The sequence below is a fragment of the Saccoglossus kowalevskii genome, chromosome 10, assembly GCF_978046115.1.
Source record: "Saccoglossus kowalevskii chromosome 10, keSacKowa6.1, whole genome shotgun sequence".
Lineage (NCBI taxonomy): Eukaryota > Metazoa > Hemichordata > Enteropneusta > Harrimaniidae > Saccoglossus > Saccoglossus kowalevskii.
The window spans coordinates 13,506,258-13,528,262 of record NC_140650.1 but is presented as its reverse complement, the minus strand read 5'-3'; the positions used below and the strand labels follow the sequence as shown (position 1 = coordinate 13,528,262).

Genomic DNA, 22,005 nt, shown 5'->3' with positions numbered 1-22,005 from the left:
AAACATCATTGTCGATTTCCTCATTGGTTCCGATAATAAATGTGTTAACCGATTCAATGAGTTTCTCAGATTTTACTTTCCACAGTCATCAACGCACATTTTCAAATACAGTTAATGTATCGAATTTCTAATCTTGATCAGTGTCACGGTGCAGACAAAACAATGACATCTTCGATCAATATTCAGGGTCGGCAAGGGGTATTTTCGTAAGATGTAATCAATTGTTTTTACTTTCGTAATAATGTATTTTAAATAAATAAAAAACGTAAATTCGTAGAAATGGGCAAGGTGTAAAATGTAATCTGTTATTGTATTCGTCCATAATTTGTACAAAGTTTTTTTTTGTAAGCGTATTTTCTATTTTCCACATTAAATGTTGTAATTCGTATGTAATTTCCAATTGTTATTCTTAAACACAAACAGATCGAATAAATATCAAAAAAATGTAATTAGGAATTTGCTTTATCTGTAAAGTGAAAAGCTTTTTTTTTTTACTGTAAATGAGCTTTCATTTTAATTCCTGTAACCTGTTATCCGCCCTTGGTCCTTCCCAATATTGCTGATATCAAGCAGAACATCATAATTTACCCAGATTTCCGACTTCAAGCTTGATAACCATTTGTATAGATTTTCACTAACATCGAGTAAGTTGTTTCTTATAATAGTTATGCCAGTAATTACAGGTTAACCAGAGTTGATTTAAATCGTTAAAAATAACTGCCGACAAGAATTTAACGTACAATAACCAAACGCGCAGACGTATTTAGTATTTAGTTTGATAATAATAACAGCAAATGATTATAACGTCATTTCAACCACAGAAATATTGTTCGCCGCCTATTTTAATCGTATTGGTTGCATATTCATACATTGGAAGCTTGGTGGTTGTGTAGATTATGTCTGAGTACGAGGTTATGAGAACAAATGTGTTTCTTTTTCTATTTTGGTAGGCGTGTGTGCACCGGGTGCTTTCGACAGAAAGTTTGCCGTGAAAATAAATATCGGTGTGGTTTTATGATTGTTTCAAAATAAAGCCATCGCTGGTAGTAGCTAGGCTTTATGACACACCCGAGAAGGAGATTAAGTAAAGCTACACTCTCAAAATATTTGCCCACAACGAAAATGGTTTATATGTATTGTGCTTCAGAAAAACAAACAAATAATATTTCATAAACAGCCGAATAATTTGTAGACCTTCAATCATTGGCTGATGGCCAAATAATAATGATATTTATAGAATAAATTCCCTGGGGACCTTCATTGCGTAATGTAAACACAAGTTTTTAATTATCTTTAGTTATAGGTGAATTCACGAAGCATATTGCTTGGGAAAGTGTCACAATATTTATTTAGATGGAACAATCAGAACTACCCCATGCCCGTACAAGTATTTATGTAATAATACATTACAAAGACAGAGTCGTACCATTGGTCTATGCTCCCATGAACGCCCATCTGGTTAATAATTATTGCCACGTATTTGAAGCTCCCGAATGAATGGCGCATAATCTACCAAACATGTTCACTTTCTGACGTATCACACAACGTGACTAAAAAAAATAATCATCCGTTGCTCCATGTTAGCGATTGTGCGCATGCGTTTATGTTAAAAGTCAAACGAGCTTCGCGACGACCACCGCTGTTTGGGGAGGTGCTGAATTGTTCGAATTACGAAGACCGAGTTACGAAAATACTGAGTTACAGAAACGACCACGCCCATATTCTGCCTCAGAATTCCCAGACAGACATTTTCGTTACAAACAATGAAAAATGTTACTGTTCTATAGTGTACAATGCAGGTCACCCACGAGATCATCGTGTATACGAAGCGTAGGAAGATAACTGACTGGCTAAATTGTTGATTTCGAAATGAAAAGCCTGACAGTGAAAATAGGATTTTTATTTTCGGTGTTCATTTCAAAATCCTAGTTTCGAAAGGGCGATGTTGCCACTACAAGCATAACATTGAAAACTACAGCTAAACTTCAAATAGTTATTTCTTGCCGCCAATCCATCAATTGAAATTACACCAAAAACCAAAATGTTAGATTCCAGAAAATATTAGAAATTTACTTGGCCGTCATTAGCCAAGGACCACATTGCCGTAACTCGAACTTCGGTTAACTGTTAATTAAATTTGGAGTTACTAATTCGAAGTTTGAATAACTGTTATTTAAAGTTCGAATTACAAAATTTGAAAGTTAAACAGAACAAAAAATATATGTTGCCCGTAACTCGATGTTTGATTAACTGTTATTCAAGGTTCAACAAAAACCTGACCTGAACATCGAGTTACAATTTGGGCGCGGTTTTAAAAACATGGGCGTGGTCATTTCTGTAACTCGATGTCCATAACTCGAACAATTCAACATTTCCCGTCAAGTCATGGAAATATTTAGTGGTTGTCAAAAAATATCGCGACGAACGCGAAAACAGTGTCCTTTCGTACTACGCGTGCACCATACGTGTACGTCGTTTGATACGCGATTACGTGAACTACACCAGATTTGTGGACTCATACGTTTAAAGACACATTTGATATAGGACATATAAAACAATGTCCAACGATATTTTATTTGATATGGGACATAAAACAGTGTCCAACAATTTATTATTTGATATGGGACATATAAAACATTGTCTAACGATTTATTATTTGATATGGGACATAAAACATTGTCTAACGATTTATTATTTGATATGGGACATAAAACATTGTTCAATGATTTATTATTTGATATGGGACATATAAAACATTGTTCAACGATTTATTATTTGATATGGGACATAAAACATTGTCTAACGATTTATTATTTGATATGGGACATAAAACATTGTTCAATGATTTATTATTTGATATGGGACATAAAACATTGTCCAACGATTTATTATTTGATATGGGATATATAAAACATTGTCCAACGATTTATTATTTGATATGGGACATATAAAACATTGTCCAACGATTTATTATTTGATATGGGACATATAAAACATTGTCCAACGATTTATTATTTGATATGGGACATATAAAACATTGTCCAACGATTTATTATTTGATATGGGATATATAAAACATTGTTCAATGATTTATTATTTGATTTGGGATATATAAAACATTGTCCAACGATTTATTATTTGATTTGGGATATATAAAACATTGTCCAACGATTTATTATTTGATTTGGGATATATAAAACATTGTCCAACGATTTATTATTTGATTTGGGATATATAAAACATTGTCCAACGATTTATTATTTGATTTGGGATATATAAAACATTGTCCAACGATTTATTATTTGATTTGGGATATATAAAACATTGTCCAACGATTTATTATCTGATATGGAACACATATAAAAAAAATCAACGATTTATTATTCGATATGTGACATATGAAACATTTTCAACGATTTATTATTCGATATGTGACATATGAAACATTTTCAACGATTTATTATTTGATATGGGATATATAAGACATTGTCCAGCGATTTATTATTTGATATGGAACATATATAAAAGATTTTCAACGATTTATTATTCGATATGTGACATATGAAATACTGTCCAATGATTAATCGGTCTGCCACATGTACAATATTTTCTAAAGATTTCTTATTCAATATGAGACATATAAAAGATAATATTTCAACATGACTGTAGCACTTTGTTGATATGGTTATTTTATAGTTTTCTAACTCAGAAATGGTCAAATTCTTCTATTTCCTGGTCCTATCGCTATGTCAGTTGCATATTTGTCAGATGTTTGTGTTGTTGTTTCTACCATATGTTGTTTGCAATCAGGGATGAGCCCATGGAATCTCTGAAGATATATAGGACCGACAAGTTCCAAAACACCAGCAGCGCACAATGAGCAGCCAGCAAATAGAAACGAGTTGTAATAGTTACCAGTAATATCGTATATGGATCCTAAAATCAAGGAAAGTTCATTGTATAACAATATAATTATACGGTCATATGTGTTGGAAGTCAAAATACAACACATGTATATTATATTATATTAAAAGCACATGCAGTAATACTCCTGCGACCTTTCAAATATAGTTATTGAAAACTATTTTTCAAATAGCACAAATACAGTATGTCAAAAATTTAATAGTTAATAATTTGCAGTACATGTTTTATTTTTTCCCTATTTATTCATATGGCAACAAAAGAACATTTATGTATTTTAGGTCTAATTGCCATTATCGTAACATCATTACAGTCAAAGTCACATGGTTTACCACCAAATATACACATGGGCAGTATGGCGATCATATTGAGCTATGTTTAGTCTAATAGAAGTTTTGATACTATCAGAACAACAAACCAGTTCCCATTCAAACTGAAACAAAACTATTAATAGAATGAATTACATTGGAACTATATTAAAAGATGTCCGCTCATTGGTTGTCTGTTTGCACTTAGTGAAACAATTGATTAGCTGGTCAACTGCATTCCCACCAACATGCCCACCAGGAAATCTGGCAGGACATCAGTGCTAGAGTGGTATATTGTCTGTCATAACAGAACCCACACAGACTAACTATTTATGATTGTTTATTCATGAACTCTAACTCTTAGAACGACTGAGCATCACTTGCATCTTCTAAATAAAAATGAACATCTAGACATTGTCTTTTATACAGCCATATTACAGTCACTTCTATGCTTCTATTTGTAACTGACTTGCCAACAATAATTACACTGAGCAGTTATTCTAGATGTTGGCTATTAAAGTTTGGAACAATTAGTAATGGGGAAGAAATTTCTTCAGAAGGTCATTGTTTTCTACCACTTTGTTTAACATGACGGCCTCAAGGTGTTACTGAGAAGTGCTGCTCCTTAAACTCAAACTCACAAACGTCTGGGATCACTGGTAGGGTGAGGAGAAACTTATAACCTAACCAAAGGATGTAATAAGTACCAGTTAAGAGGTTGTACATTAAACTAATAACAGCATGCGGGACAATATTTACATGACATGCAGATGGTGTTTAAGATTTCTGTCACCACTATCAGCAAATCTGGGTCAATACTCTCCTTACGTTGTACTCCTCGAATGTACACAGACTGTAAAAGCGTAGCCACTGGACTGCCAGGCGTTTCAGTTCATTTTGTACAATGACAATAGTTGCCATGTTATCAAACTTGAGGAAACATTTGCTCAACTCCATAAGTCAAGTATCAGGTAAACCTGATAAAGAAACTTCAGGTCAGTCTGTACAGAGAGAGGGCTTCATGGTTTGAAAAGCACCTGTGGATGCTCTTAGTAATAGTGTCCATGATCTGGTTATGAGCAATTGTCTCATAGGCAATGCTGGCATTTAGGAAAACCTGATCAATTGCCAATTCACCAGCCACCACCTTCTCCTTTTTAGTCCGTTTTTATAGAAGCATTTCTTCAACATCCGGGTTACATTCCCCTTCAGTCAGTTTTGCATTTGCAAACTGAACAAAACCATCAGTAGCTTGATTCCCTGTTTAGTGATGCTTCAGTCGTATGTAAGTATTTGAGAGAGGTGTGGTAACTTGAAAAATCCAAAGTATAAGCTGAGCATTAAGCACATTCCCATACCTCATCAAAGACTCCAAGTACCCTTCTGCTTTGACGCGCACTGATGTTTTCAGGTTTTCCGTCCCTTCAGTGTTCCAGTGTTCTGAGGACATCAATGTGGACACATTGTTCTAAGCAAGGCAACATCCTTAGCCCACCAACGCTTCTCTCCTATAATGGGGAGCCGCCTACGCTGGGTGTACTGGTTTTCCAGCTCCCACACATTCATCCTTTAATAAGACTCACAAAAGAAGACAGTCATTCATCAATAAAGAGGGTTCTACTTGTTATGGACACTACAGTTGTGTCAACCGCCCCCGTGAAGTGCTCATATATAAATTAGAAATAAGTTAGAACAGCCTACATCATTTCACCGCTGTAATACATTGTGTAACTCCTGTTTGAGATTATAAATATTTAGGGTCCCAGCCTTCCAGGCGTTGCAGCCCTATTATTATCCTTCAAAACACTTTTTCGTCATACCGCTGAACAGTATAGTTTCAACTTTTCTGTAATGATCTGTCTTAATGTAAACTGATGCACGTATTTTTTTGATTAGTCAACTGGATTTGCAACCATATTGGCTTAAACTCGAAGTGATCATTTTCAATCCTATCTGAATTTAGGCATTATATATCATGAATAGCAGTAATTCCCAAAACTTGGCAAGAAAAAATCTCCAGAACTGCTGATCATATTCACATGAAATTGGATTTTTAGCATTTTTGTATGAAGGACATTTTGATGATTGGGAACATGCTTTTTTTAGCATCTATGATTTCTTCTAAACAAGTATTTTTTACTAGTGCCACACTTATCCTTTTTCTTTGAAATTTGCCATGTTGCATCTCTCTTCTGAACTAGCTTGGGTCAGTCATGTGACATGTTTCGCTGACATCTTTTTACCTGATATTTAGGCGTTCTCATGGATATTTCAACCAAGTTTATATTTCACATAACTTTTTACAAAATATAATTTAGATCAGTTATCTTGGATTGATTGCAATTTGGGCCATTAGTTTCTCATGAGTGCTTTATTCAATCTGATTCGATTTTGCATATAACATTAATCACACAGTTTTGCCGCCATCTTGGATTTCTGGCAAAAATTGCTACAATATGGGACATTTGTTTCACATTGTTTTCAGCAACAATGTTCAAACATTAGACATTCGTTTCTCATGCATACTTTAATCAAACATTTCACGAGAAAAATAAAATAATGATAATTAGTTACGTGAAAAAATACCAAGTGTATAGAGTCTACCTAAATGTAATAACTTCACTATAGTTGCATGCAGTGGTGGCTCACGAATGGAACTGTGCAACAAAACAACCTGTCACTTGACTTCAAATTTGCTAATATTCACATAAACATAATCAGGCCACACAATAAGCTGCTTCCATTTGGACCCCACTGATGCCGATTGCGGCTGTAATTGTGTTTATGACAAGTTTATATTGTACAATTATATTTAGAGAATTGGCCAAAAGCATTTCTACAGACGCCTCCATTTCACGCTGCGCCCGCTAATTTGCTGGTGGCATTGAACTGCCATTGAAAATTATAAATATTTATATAAATAAAAAAATGTCAACGTCTCTGTTATGTTGACAATATCATCATTAAAATCTTACAATAACAAATTAATACCTACCAGCAACAGGTGGTCCAATCAAAGCGGAGATACCGAGACACATATTACAAAATCCCAATGCTTTTTGAAACTTCAGTATGCCAACAAACTCTTTGACTGTGGCCACAGTAAGGGGGTGCCATACACCATTAGCAAAACCAAAGATGCTGTACAAAAATACTAAGCTTAAAAAAGTTGTTGCTGGAAAGCTGAAAATATTAACTAGTCCACAAACGATAAGCATCAGACCCGCTGCTTGCCATGCTGTAAGAATTTTACAATCTATGATCACACCATGAGTGGCTCTTCCTATTACACTTGTCACTCCCCATGCAGTCATCACAACAGTTGGCCATGGATAAGGTATTCCATAGGAAACTGCACGTGGCACTGAAAGCAGAATGGTTGGATAAAATCCGACTCCTATGAGGAAAAAGACCATCATTTGTAGAAAGAACAGTGGATCACGAAAAAGCTTAGGATTAAATATGCCAGTCATAAATTGGCAACATCTGTTGCTGTTTTTGATTGACGTATCATTTATTTTATGTTGGATTTTTTCGGTATTTCTTGCATGTTCCAGTAAGGGATCGGTCGTGTGAAGCTGAACATCACTGTCACTGTCCATCAGACTGTTCTTTGATACAGAGACTATTCTCATTGGAGGCGGGCGAAGCACACATGCACAAACACAAATATTTAACGTCACTGCAGCCAAAATCAGTATGGATCCTCTCCATCCAAATACTTGTATTCCTGTTTGATAAAGTGGTGGTAACGCAATCCATCCTATTCCTACTCCAGTAAATACAATCCCATTAGCAAGGGCATAATATCTCTTGAAATAGCTTGCGGTAATCGCCATGGTCGGTGTCAGAGCCAATCCATATCCTATGCCTGGAAAATATAAATATAAATATAAGTGATTTACTTTCATCGTCATTAATGTGAAGATACAACTACAAATTGTCAGAGCACAATACTGCTGGTAAATATAGCTCAGAGGGCTGGGTGACTCAGTTATCATGCAATAATGGGCCGCACATCAGACAATCTGGTCACATGATACCTTTCCAAAATATTTCCATATGTCAAGTAAAGACGAATTAACTGGTATACTGAATTAGTTATGCAGGACTTGACCACATTTTTACTCACCTGAAATAATTCCATATGTCAAATACAGATGAATTAACTGGTATACTGCATTAGTTATGCAGGCCCTGGCCACATTTTACTTACCTGAAATAATTCCATATGTCAAATACAGATGAATTAACTGGTATACTGTATTAGTTATGCAGGTCCTGGTCACATTTTACTTACCTGAAATAATTCCATATGTCAAATACAGATGAATTAACTGGTATACTGCATTAGTTATGCAGGCCCTGGCCACATTTTACTTACCTGAAATAATTCCATATGTCAAATACAGATGAATTAACTGGTATACTGCATTAGTTATGCAGGATCTGGCCACATTTTACTTACCTGAAATAATTCCATGTGTCAAATACAGATGAATGAACTGGTATACTGCATTAGTTATGCAGGCCCTGGCCACATTTTACTTACCTGAAATAATTCCATATGTCAAATACAGATGAATGAACTGGTATACTGCATTAGTTATGCAGGCCCTGGCCACATTTTACTTACCTGAAATAATTCCATATGTCAAATACAGATGAATTAACTGGTATACTGCATTAGTTATGCAGGATCTGGTCACATTTTACTTACCTGAAATAATTCCATATGTCAAATACAGATGAATTAACTGGTATACTGCATTAGTTATGCAGGATCTGGTCACATTTTACTTACCTGAAATAATTCCATATGTCAAATACAGATGAATTAACTGGCATACTGCATTAGTTATGCAGGACTCGGTCACATTTAACTTACCTGAAATAATTCCATATGTCAAATACAGATGAATTAACTGGTATACTGTATTAGTTATGCAGGTCCTGGTCACATTTAACTTACCTGAAATAATTCCATATGTCAAATACAGATGAATTAACTGGTATACTGCATTAGTTATGCAGGCCTCGGTCACATTTAACTTACCTGAAATAATTCCATATGTCAAATACAGATGAATTAACTGGTATACTGTATTAGTTATGCAGGTCCTGGTCACATTTAACTTACCTGAAATAATTCCATATGTCAAATACAGATGAATAGTTGTTGTTGCCAGGAAGCTGAGGATTAATCCAATAGATGCGACCAAGCCACCAATAAATACAACAAGACGACAACCTATTTTATTGTTGAGGGCACTAGCTATCGGTCCTGCAGATAAAGGTAAAATGCCATGATGTTAACATTTTGAGAACATATTTCGTATATTATATCTCAATAATTATATTCAGTGACTTCAGAAATAGAAGTCACACATTTGAGTTATCAAATCTATGCAAATTCATCGGTTGTCTGCACAGGGTCAAAGTGAATCAGACTTTTCACAATAACTAAAGGAAAATATGATTATGCTAAAATTGTTACTGTATGAGAAATGTTCATTGGGTTTAATCTCAGATAAGAATAATTTACTGTTATCTTAGGTTTAGATTTTAGCGGATTTGCAGTTGCAGGGATATTTGTAAAAGAAACAATATTGTTAAATTTGAATATGCACTAGGTTTCAATCTAGCACAATTAGCAAAGCGGAAATAAAAGTCAGCTAATAGTTCCACTCTCTCATAAAACTTGAGAGGGTGTATATCCCTGAACACAAATTACAGACGTGTCAGATTTAAAAATCTAAAAAAAATGCTTATTCAGGGTAATTTTAAACAGAAATGTGCCTTATTCGCCATAAAAACAGTGTTTTTTTTCCGTTTTGTATTACCTTATACTAAAATATATTCGGATATTTAAAGTAGTAACACATTCTCATTTCCGATCCGGGTAGACTTAAAAAAATACTTTGTTACTAAGGTACATAAAGTACGTTCAAGGTTACTTTTTTCATTGCATAAAAATGGTTTTCATCCTCGCTTATTATGACATTCTCAAAGTAATTTTCATTCCAGTCAGAGGTAAACAATGGTTTAATCTCCTACTTTACGCTACGACCCGGAACAATTTCTTAATCTTCACGTCTTTATTTGCATTTAATTACGTTTTGATAGCCGTCACTGAAATCTTGCCTATAACGTTTTGGTTTGAATTTACGTAGCTATCGCTGAAACAAGCTTTCATTGTTGTGTCAACTAACAAGCCGGAAATCAAATAGGCATAACATTGCGTTTGACGATTGTCGCCATCTTTATTTTTCCTCGACCCTTTTCCCATACCACATACAACTACAACATTTAAATCTTTGTTGGGAAATTCACTTGCATTACATTACGTTTTTAAGTCACGTTCCATGAATTGCGTTTTTACAGTTTCTCAAGGTTGTTTCAAAGACTGTAGTCACACCAGAGATAACCAGGATATTGAAACGTTCGTCGAAACGTTCTTTTTTCTTTTTTTGAGTCCCTCAAATTTGTTTATTCCCTCAACAGAGTTAATTTACGTACGAAATGTTGGTTCTCTGGGCGTCCCTAAATAAAAATATTCTATCTAACCGCTGGGACGATTGGGCGAAATTCGCGGAAGATCCTATAAACTTGTTCTAATTGGTGGTGGGAATTGCCAAGCCAGTTTATAAAATTGTGAACAGATAACACTGATCGTGAAATGCACCCATCATTGTCGCTGATGGAATATTTAATAATGCAATTTCTTAATTTTATTCTGTTATATTGTAACATATTAGTGATATAAATCAGTGCTGAGAAGTAATTATACATATGTTTCAAACTTTATTTTTTTTTATCTATATTGGAAAATTGTTTGGGGGATAGTATGTTACTAAGCAGTATGACAAGAATGCGTGATGTAAAGTCCATTCTATAAATGATCACATATTTCTCGGTCGAAGTAAAAAAAACGGGGGGCAATATCAAAGCATGGGTTTTATTTAGGAACTCCTGACAAAGCAACTGCACAAATTATAAGAACAAATTAGCAGCTCCCAGCGATAGTATTCGCAGAATAGCACCAGTCCAGTTAATGACACAATAAACATTAATTCTCAACTCTGATGAAAGGATCAATTACTGCGACAAAGCCCTTCCCCGTTTTATTGTGATTTCGTGAGTGTTTAATGATGTCAAGCCATGACCTAGTTTCAACCACAAGGAAATGTTGCAACAAAGTGCGTGACACTTGACGTGACCCCACTGACTATATGATCGTTCTGTGAGCTAGGATTTATTACCGTTATTATCATTATATTGTCACGTGATTTGTTCCACCTTATTGGTAATGTATCTTTATTGTAATTCGTCTTCTTGAATTATGCCTATTTGTTTTAGTACCCCCTCCAACAATTAAGTGTTCTTACCAATAGCATACGTGACAAATATAGCCGTTCCGCTTATACCTGCAACTGAACTAGCAGTATCGTCAAAGTAGTCTTTAAGTTTGTTGATAAAAGGTCCAAATGCCGTGACGCTTCCAAGGCTGAGTATAAGTGACACATGTGCTGCAGCAACCACAACCAATCCCCATCCGCCATCAGGAGGTACATTGATAGCTGAGAATTTTAGCTTACGTTCGTTCTCCGGTTGTGGTTTCCCAACAGCCATTTTGTTCAGTTGAGGTCACGAGTTGATACCAGATAAAAAGGCAATAAATTATTAGCCTATGCACTATAGATTAAAATGGACGTCATTGCGCTGCGACGATCACCACCGTTTAAACAGCACGCTTATGTAGTCCGTGGAGTCAAGGTCACGCACGTTGTTGCAACATGGCTGTGGTTGAAACTAGGTCATGGAGTGACACGCGAGGAAGCCATTATTTTGACAACCCGAATCATGAGCCGATTTGTGTTTATATTCCCCAAACAATAGACAAATTACAGGCCCATTTATACCTCCTCCCAATCACCAATCACCAAGATTTAAAGGGGGTAATCACCAATCACCAGGAATTCCAATTACCAGGAATTGAATATAAAAGCACACCAAGTAGTTAGACAGACATTTCTTAACTGATCTTTCTGTTGGAAACTATCTATCTCCTCCGTGTCCTCCTCAACATCTGACCCATCTGACAAATCACGTCTCTCTCTCTATGCAATTTTTCACTAATTGGTATCTCCTTCTCGTACAGATTCAGTGGCAATGTACCTGCCTTACAATTTGTGTTTTCTTGTCGGATTGATCTTTGTCTAACAACTTTCTTATTGTCAACAGCCCAATTTCTCATTTTCTCTTGGTCCTCTTTTCTCATGCGTACGACTGGTAATGGTTGGAGCTTTGGAATGTCTCAAAATGAAACTTGGTTTGTGGCTGGTGGATAAAACGATGAGGGATTGGTGAAGTAATAGACTGACCAATTACATGATCTTTTCAAATTTTCTTCAATAAAATTATTGTGTTCCAAAATGATCTGGCATACTGATACAAAATAAACAACTAAATTAAGTAAAGATGACGAAAAGATTTGTCAAATAAATATAATATCAAAGAAAGCTTAGAAAGAACTCTCGTGTTCTTAGTAATGGAGACACATTACAAATTAATGCAAATTTACTTGTACTTGAGATATTGATGGAAAAGCTTAAAACTAATTATGCAAATCAGATTATTAATATGAACAGATTTTAGTGTAAAACTAATAAGGTCTGTGAATGTAGCAGACCATCCATGTAACAAGTGTCATTTAAATGAGATTAGAACCCAAAAAATATACTATATTATGCTAATCAGGGAATTAATATCAACAGATTTTAACCTAAAACTAATCAGGTTTGTACATTGCATATATAGCCAAATAATGATTTTAACTCGTGATCTAGAAACGAATAGAAATCAGTAAATATGAGGGGAAGAGGGTTCATAAGTATGGAAATAATTTGCACAATAAAAATTGTTCTCAAAGGAATAATTCAAAATTAATTTTAACAATATACGTTACCGTAAAACAGAAGAAAAACGCTTTGACATTTTTTTCCTTATCTACTATACATTATTAAAAGTGGTGAACTCTTTAATATTCCATTTGAAAACTATGACGTAATAAGGAATCAATAAACAATAGGACAATTTAGAAGAAAACATCATTCAATAAAGCGTGTTAGCATTAAAAGACGTACATGAAACCTCAAGTGTTTCCTAGACACACCAACAAACCACAGACGCTCGGAACGTTTCTTGGATAATAAAAAAAATGACCTAAAAAAGGGTCGGAATAGTTAGTCAGTCGCCGGTACATTTGCCTACCACTCATATAATAACAAGACGACGCCAGGGAAATTCTAAAGCCAACTGTATAGTCAAAACCCAAGCAGTTAGCCAATTCGCTAGCGAATTTTCAAATTGGCTGCTCCAGTACTTCGGAGACTTGCTGTAATCATCATTATAAAACAGTAGATTTGATTGGTAAAAGATCACCATACACTTCAAAGAATTGACCAATGGGAAGAACTCTTTCATACTACAAGTACACGAGTGTATAAAAAACACTCAGGTGTACCGATTTTAAACTATTGGTGGTGGCGCAATTCATCGTACAATACAGACAACTGGAAATAAAATCAAAGACCGCATAACGCGACATTAAAAGTTACGAAAACGTATCACCGGGAATTCATTACACCCTATAACGTAGAACGAGAAATTAGCTGAGAACAAATCACCATGAATTGAAGAATCCTGAGAACGCATCACCAGGAATTAAAAACCCCTCATAACGGAAAACGAAAAAAGTATAAAGGGGCCTGAAAATAATCTTATCGTCGTTAACAATGATGATTATATCTACCATTAACGTCAACATAATGTTTGTTGCTTTAGAGGTTGGATAAGTGGTCAGCAGGAAAGGCTTATCAAACAAACGAAACGAAACGAAACGGGATAACACACATAATGAAAATTAAACTGTAATGGGTTTTATATGCACAATATTTAAAAAAATATTTGCCGAAAATAGCAATATTTAATACGTATATGGTTCGTTTCACTAATTACAGATAATTAAAACATCTATAATCAGCGAAACATGGGTCTTACACGTACAATATTCACAGCTGTCGAACAAACTTGATCAGTATATCCCCCTTTCAGTCGTATATAACGACATAAGAAATTTGCCGAAAATAACAATATTTAATCAGTTAATGGTTCGTTTCGCTAATTACAGATAATCAAACATCTATAATCAGCAAACCAAGGGTCTTACACGTACACTATTTACAACTCTCGGTCGAAACTTTACCAGTATATTCACCTTTCAGTAGTGTACATAATGATATACTCAATTATGCTCATCTAAACTTAGTAGTATGTCTATGTTGTATGATATAAGTCGAAACGTTTCTTGAGCGTGAACGTCTGTTTCAACTTAAAGACATTCCTTGTCGTATGGTACTATTCTGGCAATTTTAATATGTGTACTCAGTATAGGTCAAGTGGGTGCAATTGTACTTGTACTGGTAAATCATGTTCAACTGATTCTGACGACGTTACATTGCATAATACACTTATGAATATTTACACTCACATTTTGAACATAACAAGGCTCGAAAGCTAACCATTGACATTGAAATCGTGGTAGATCAAAGACATGCTTTAGAGTTGCGAGTTCGAGCCTAAGAATGTTGGTGTTTTCAGCATATATATAAAAGTCACAAGTCAGCCACAGTAAAATAAATGGATACAAGGTATTGTCCTGGGAATTCCCAGCACGGAGACAGTCGGTCAATAAATGCTCGTGGGAACAGAGATTTGTATTACATGTAGTGTTTTAATTAATAGCGTTTCCTTGTTTTAAGTTGATCAAATGCTAATTTGATAGTATATAGTTGGATTGTTCACCCACCAACAGGGAACGTGAGCTGGCTTAGACCGTCGTGAGACAGGTTAGTTTTACCCTACTAATTTGAAAAAGTTTAATACTGATATTCCAGTTAATGGCAACCCAAAAGACTTCTATGATATTCAGCAAAATGGTTACAGTTTAAGTGGTGTATACAGTTTGCGCCCTGACGATGATGGAGTTAGATTTAGAGTTTACTGTGATATGGATACAGATGGCGGAGGATGGACAGTAAGGCAAATGACAAGTATTTTTCATGCTGCGTGTCTGGATCGGAATAATTTATCACCTATGTGTATTTCACGATGAGTAGACTCGTGTGTAGTTACCAGTATGTGCATGGATGTGCATTTATTTGATTTAAACACAGATTCTGAAAATATTCAATTGGTTACAGGTAATTCAAAGAAGAGAGAATTGTAGACTAGATTTCTATCAAGATTGGCAAGATTATAAAGATGGCTTTGGAATTCCTGGATCGGAGCACTGGTTAGGTAATGATAAGATTTACAGACTGACAAATCAAGGACCTCAATACGAACTGAGATTTGATTTAGAAGACTTTGAAGGAGAGACTAGATACGCTAAATACGACAACTTTGCCATTAGCGACGAATTCACCAAATATAGACTGACCGTGGGAGCATACAGTGGTACTGCAGGTAAGTACAAATATAAACTTATGAAGGGAAGTCACCAAGTATATTATAATCAATACAAATGCATCGGCATACTAAATAATAGCAAACTAATTTATTAAAACGACAGATATTGTTGCCTAAGTCATCTAAGTCGTCTGTCTCTTTCATTCTCTGTATTTTAAAGATTTATAGCATCATTTTATTGATTTACAGCAAAGAATAAACATTTTTATTCATTATATTAAAATGACTAATAAATTATCATGCCTAGGTATTTCTTCTTAACATTATGTTAAGTTAAATAGCTCCCTGTTTATGTTAAGCCATTGCTCTGGATTTAAATTTCAAATCCTCGTAAATTGTACGTTTAGCAAGCTTTTAATAAATATACATATGAGTCTTACACACTACCGTTATGTAGTTTTAAAAGTGTATCATGCGATGCGATTTTCCAGATAGCGGCGTAATTTTCAAGTAGCCGACCGATTTTTGTTTCAAGTAGCAGACCGATTTTCAAGTAACCGACCGATTTCTATTGTTTAAGTAGAGGAACGATTTTCATGTAGCGGAGCGATTTTCAAGTAGCGGAGCAATTGTATATATGGGCCACAGTAGCTTAGTGTTGATTTTTTTATAAGTAATCTCACGAGAGCTGACTTAAATATTGAAGGAAAGTGAAAGGTGACATTAATCAGTGTTGTTATTATACATGGCTAGAATATATCTAAACATTCAATTAGCAAGGTAGTTGGTATGAGTTTTTCTCCAGGTGTCCCCATTTTACTGTCAAAGTGTTATATCAAGGCATAAATGGTCATAGCTGGCGTTCCACTGTTATACTTACAACCCGAGGGGAGGGGATAGCGTGGTTACCCGTTTATAATGTTTGTGGTTGGTCGTGTACAACCCCGTAAATGTCTGAGCATGCTCAGATAAGCATTGAGTTTAGTGCAATCAGTACTTGTGAAATTGTGCAACGTTCAAATGTATTATATAAAATTAGTTCTGTTCTGTTGAATACAATTTCTGATGAACTGTACAGTACGTGATTTTCTACAGATTATATACTACATTATTGCTCTTATTGTGATGTACTCTTATGCGGGAATATAAGTCACGTGTATATTTATTTTGCTCCAAGATAACACATCCCCAGCCAAGATACGGGTACTAGTTTTCTTATTATTCAGTCATTTACTAACTTCTAATTATCATTTTTTTATTTAATTTCAAAAATGTATATGTATAAAATGATGAGAAGCGATGCCCCTGTACTGTTCCGTCAATAAGAAAATACACTTAAATGTTTACGATGCATCAAAACGGTAACACACTTAAACATGTTTACAACTGTATCAATAAGAAAACCCACTTCAAAATGTTTATGAGTGCGTCACTAAGGAAATGCACTTCAACAATTTACGAGTGGTAACTATGCGTTTTTTTTATTGCAACAACAATGTATACGTACAGTATAAAGTACCAAGTTTGTCTCAACATTAATTGACGTGCCACATAACTGGACACGGTTGCTCGAATTGGACATGTTTTAAGTGTAGGTTCACAGCCAGTAATTTAAATAAAAACACAAGTTCAGTAACATATTTAGTTTGTCATGAATATTTTCTTTCTTTTAATTTATGAACTAGGATAAACACAACAAAAAGGTGGACTTGATGAGAAATAAAAAAAAACATGCGTGAGCCATTTCAATTCAAATGGCGATTACTTTCAAGACTTTTTTTAATTTGCGGCTTAAAAGATAATTCAACGCAATTTACAGCTTTTTGTCAAGCGTGGTAACAGTGTACCCCATTGGGTCAACAAACTTCAATACACATGGTCAAACATTAGCAAGCAATCACAAATTGGTCGGGATATGTAATACTTCAGTCAAATAGTTCCACGACTAGATACAAACTAGGTTGTCCACAATCCTGTACGTGACACTGAAACCTATGTATACGTGTACGTGTGCGTATTGTACGGTGAGCTGTAAGTTCGATTCGTGGTCAAGAAAAAAAGGGAAACTTGATGCAATATTGTTGTAGTTCTTATTGTCATATACTTCCTATTATTTCATTGAGTATTCACATTTCTACGTTGGCATAGGACGTTCACTACAGTTACAATACTATTCAACATAACTACACACTTAATTTAAAGATTGATGATGGTAAAATCAAAAAAATCTAATAAGACCAATCAACACGTTAGGTCTGATTAGTGTATGCTCCAATAAGTAATCCTCGCAATATTAATCCACTTTGGATGTTAAATACGGTTGCTAAGAGAAACTGTATGTTTAGGTACTATACGTAACGTTCATTTTGGTATGGCTATGAATGGTATTCATTACTTAGAATAACTGTTCAGTTGTTCGTTAACTAAAATTATCAAAGATGTTAAAATGTTAGTGACAATAGCTCACAGTACCGCAATACTTTATTATTATTTAGCTTGTGATTACAGCAGGCTCAAAAACGACGTATATGTTGATGATATTATTCGGGATAGTTATTACAAAGCTAGGTACAATGCAGTGGTACATAAAGTCGTGCACAGAATTATTTAGAAATTGAAGTTCTGAGCCACGTCATCATGTTTACATTATCTAATAGTAATATAGCGGAAACATGTTCACGTGTTCACTGTGTGCGTTGTGATTGGATTACCAATTAACTAATTTCAGCATGGTTTGTTTATATTCTAACAGTTCGTTCAAGTGGATTGAAACTAGTGAACAAAGTGAACTTATAGATGTTTGTCTAATTTCATAGCTGAACCAATTTGTTTATTTTAATTAATTTCCTTAATTAATTGTTAATAGAAAGTTCTTTGTATATTTTTTGCAAAATGTTTATTCAAACTTTTTGAACCTTTTGTACTTGACTGCTACTTTTATAGACAAATATATATGCATATTATTTATTACTTAGTTGCCTCAACTAAGTCTGTCTGAGCTACTTGCCAATAAGGCGGTGTTACTTTAATATGTAAGCCTCCTCAATCTTTAAATTCTATTCAAAATTTTAAAAGTATTTATCAAACAAAATAGTTCTTTATAAATCACGACCTGTCATCCTTTGTAGGTGGTCTCCGATATCCAATTACATATACATTTTGAAAACGAAATGTTAAATTGTAATTAATTGCCGCCAATTCAAATAAAAAGACAGAAGAAAAGGCCAATGAAATCTGACTTTAATCCCAACCCATATGATGCTTTACTAAAAAGCGATTTTATTGCTTGGTTTACTTGTTTCTAATGAGTGGAAAACCAACTATTTACATTCACGTCTCGATGACTATTGTTGTCATAGTTTTCTATGAAATCGGTGCAAATATATTTTCCCACTACTGCAGATAAAAAGATGATTTTTCGTTAGGCTACATGACTACTGAATCATTTTTTCATTTTTTACAACAAAAAAGATTATGTGTTGTTTTCTAGTATACGTGGTACTCTGTTCCCGAATTTTGAACTAAGTCACTACAAATTTTCAGGAAAAGACCTCTGACACAATTTGGCCTCTAAGATCTCGTTGATAGTTAGAATGCCACGAGATTTATTTTACTCCTCAAATACTGTTCCATTTTCTTGTCATTGTTCCAAATACCAGTATTGCATTGATCAAAGTGTGTGTGTGTGTAAGAAAAGTAATTGCATCATATTATTAATTTTGTTTACTTTTAGGTGATTCCGTCTCTGAACATGCTGGGTTATATTTCTCAACTAGAGACCGGGACAATGATGTAGCAACTGCTGGAAATTGTGCTGTGATTTACAAAGGCGCTTGGTGGTATGGAGCATGTCACAGTTCCAACCTTAATGGTCTGTATCATGGTGGACAAACTGACCAGTATGCAACAGGCGTTGTTTGGAATCCGTGGAGGGGTTATAATTATTCGCTCAAACATGTAGAGATGAAAATAAGACCAATCATTTAAATTGTGTCATTTTATCTAGTTTATGTTTGTAATATTCAGATATCGTCTACACCACCAGACAAATGTGGGTTTTTTGGCCAATAATCCTAATCTACCAGGTTATGAATTTCCGTAGGGAGTAAACTAAAAGTAGCCAGCACCTGGCAAATCTACCCAGCGAAATCAGTCTATTCTTTCTCCATAGAACGCAGCCGTGTATAATCTAATATTATACCATCTGTCACAGTGGCGGCGGCACAGGGCTCGCTGGTTCCCGGCGTTCCTTGCGAATGGCAAGTAGAACGCAGGTGACTAGTAATCGCCCTATTGTTCCACTGGGCCGGGATTACGGCCCAAAGTCACGTGAATAAGGGACGTAATTTGAAAACATTCTAATATTCGTTTTCTGTGAACAAGTCTTCATTACGCCATGCCCATACATTTCTCGCTTTTTCTGTGCAAATTTATAACAAAAGAAACAGTTTTATAGTCGCTCAACTTTCGAGAGTGAAAGGAAACCCCTGCTCTAGGGTCACGGACGTAAGCGCTGACCAAGGGAATTATAACAAGGAACGAGAAAGTAATGTACCAATCAGAATGCCGGAACCGTTACTACTTACCGGCCTCTTGTGGCTTGGTACCCCACAAGGATTCGCCATGACACTTGAGGCGGGAACCAGCCAATGTTTGGGGCATCGGCAGGATGAGACTCCTATACTACTGTATTCGCTGTTATGTTTATGTGTCTTTTATGTGTTATGTCGTTGCTGGCAAACTTTTTTTTCCTATTGCAAATTAATTAAGTACACCGAACAATTCTGACGTTGTTTACATGCTTCAGCTGTTACCACATCTTTTGTTTTCGGCACCCATTTAACTCAGTATTGCAACCCTGGCCGAGTATTGTTGCTTGGCAGTCTTCGTCTCCTGTACCATTGTAGTGCATGTCTTATCTGTTTATCCATGTGTTGGTGTCATTTGCTGCGAAGTGCTGTTTGAGTTGCAATGTCTTTACAGTACATGCACGGTGATTGTGAGTTAACATTAACCCAATCTGATTAAAATCTGATGTAGTGTACGGGCTTTAATTATTTTGGCTATAAACTTATTTTAATTTTATGTTTTATTACTTTTGTTATTAATGCCTTTTTATTTTATTATTTTACTTTGATTTTGATTTTGTGATTTTTTTAAAATTCCGCCCTACATACATCTGAGCCGATTCCTATGTAACGAGATTTCAACGAGACCCACTGTCGACGATTTTAGTCAACGAATCACAAACCTTCTTCTATAGCGCACATGATGACGTCAGGGGCAGAGTCAGGTGGCAAACACACTCAAATAAAATGGCGGATTATACCGACGTTAGCGACCGAGAAGAACACGGCTTTTCGGTAAGTTTATCTTTGTCAAATGCAACGAAAGTCATTTTTTTATGTTTATATTGTGGCTCGAATGGTTCGAGTTTAGATCGTTATTTTGCGTAGTTATTCTGGGAGTGACGATTTTGTTTCCACCGGTTCGACCGAACACCAGTGTCTTTTTCCAGTCGCTTGCCCTGGAGACGGGTGATGTTTTGTTGACGATCGGGTCAAAACCGTCTACGGTATTGAAGCCGTAGCTGTAAATATTCATCAAAATGTATCAACATTTTGTACATTATACAATAACTCTTTATTAAAGTAATTGAGCTGATTTGGACTGGAATAAAATATTTTTTTATTTGGAACACATCGCAATTGATCAGGAAATATTTTTTTGCTCCAATTTTCTGCGTCGATGCCGTGGGCCGGTTACCGTTATACAATTTAAAATTTGCATTGTTTACTATAGCTGTTTACAGTGTTCTAATCATTACGATTTACTTATTTTTTTGCTTCCATTCTAGATAATTATGCTCAGTGTTTGATGTACAATTGAAGCGATGACTGAATAAACGAACCTTGGCTGGCGAAGATGTATCAGGAAGTGTACACATTTGTTGGAAGTGAACAAAATATTCAATGTAATGACAAACATTGTAAAATGCTGTGGAATTTCTTTTGTAAATAAAAATATACTAGCAATTTTCTATTAATGGTTTATTCAAGTGGGCAAAATATAATGTACAGAAAGATTGCCCGTAGAGTATCGCTACACTGAAAAGTAAGCAACCGACAGCCTGTATAAAAGGGGGCCTGTGATTGGCTGTTACTTACGCGAGAGTTGAACGGGACTTGCGTAGGCGTCGGATCAGATGTAGGTAGGGCGGAATTAAAAAAAATCAAAATCAAAGTAAAATAATAAAATAAAAAGGCATTAATAACAAAAGTAATAAAAAATAAAATTAAAATAA

The 22,005-nt window shown here is 35.1% G+C and overlaps 2 protein-coding genes and 1 long non-coding RNA gene across 3 annotated transcripts; 2 read left to right on the top strand and 1 right to left on the bottom strand.

Moving 5' to 3' along the window:
- Positions 1-3,715: 3,715 nt before the first annotated feature.
- Positions 3,716-11,861, bottom strand: LOC102801556 (monocarboxylate transporter 13-like). The gene is made up of 4 exons (XM_078009173.2): positions 11,618-11,861; positions 9,370-9,513; positions 7,225-8,100; positions 3,716-3,936 (listed from the first exon to the last, which is right to left on the bottom strand). Exons 1-4 carry the CDS (start codon positions 11,859-11,861, stop codon positions 3,716-3,718), a joined length of 1,485 nt encoding a protein of 494 aa, XP_077865299.2.
- Positions 11,862-11,936: 75 nt separating this feature from the next.
- LOC100370014 (ryncolin-1-like) lies at positions 11,937-19,694 on the top strand. The gene is made up of 5 exons (XM_085504582.1): positions 11,937-12,045; positions 13,399-13,464; positions 15,206-15,327; positions 15,494-15,758; positions 19,435-19,694. The coding sequence occupies exons 1-5, from the start codon at positions 11,937-11,939 to the stop codon at positions 19,686-19,688; spliced, it is 816 nt and encodes a 271-aa protein (XP_085360708.1). The 3' UTR covers positions 19,689-19,694.
- Positions 19,695-20,738: 1,044 nt separating this feature from the next.
- Positions 20,739-22,005, top strand: LOC146737878 (uncharacterized). The gene is made up of 2 exons (XR_014930769.1): positions 20,739-21,064; positions 21,559-22,005. It is a non-coding gene; the product is annotated as an uncharacterized LOC146737878 (long non-coding RNA).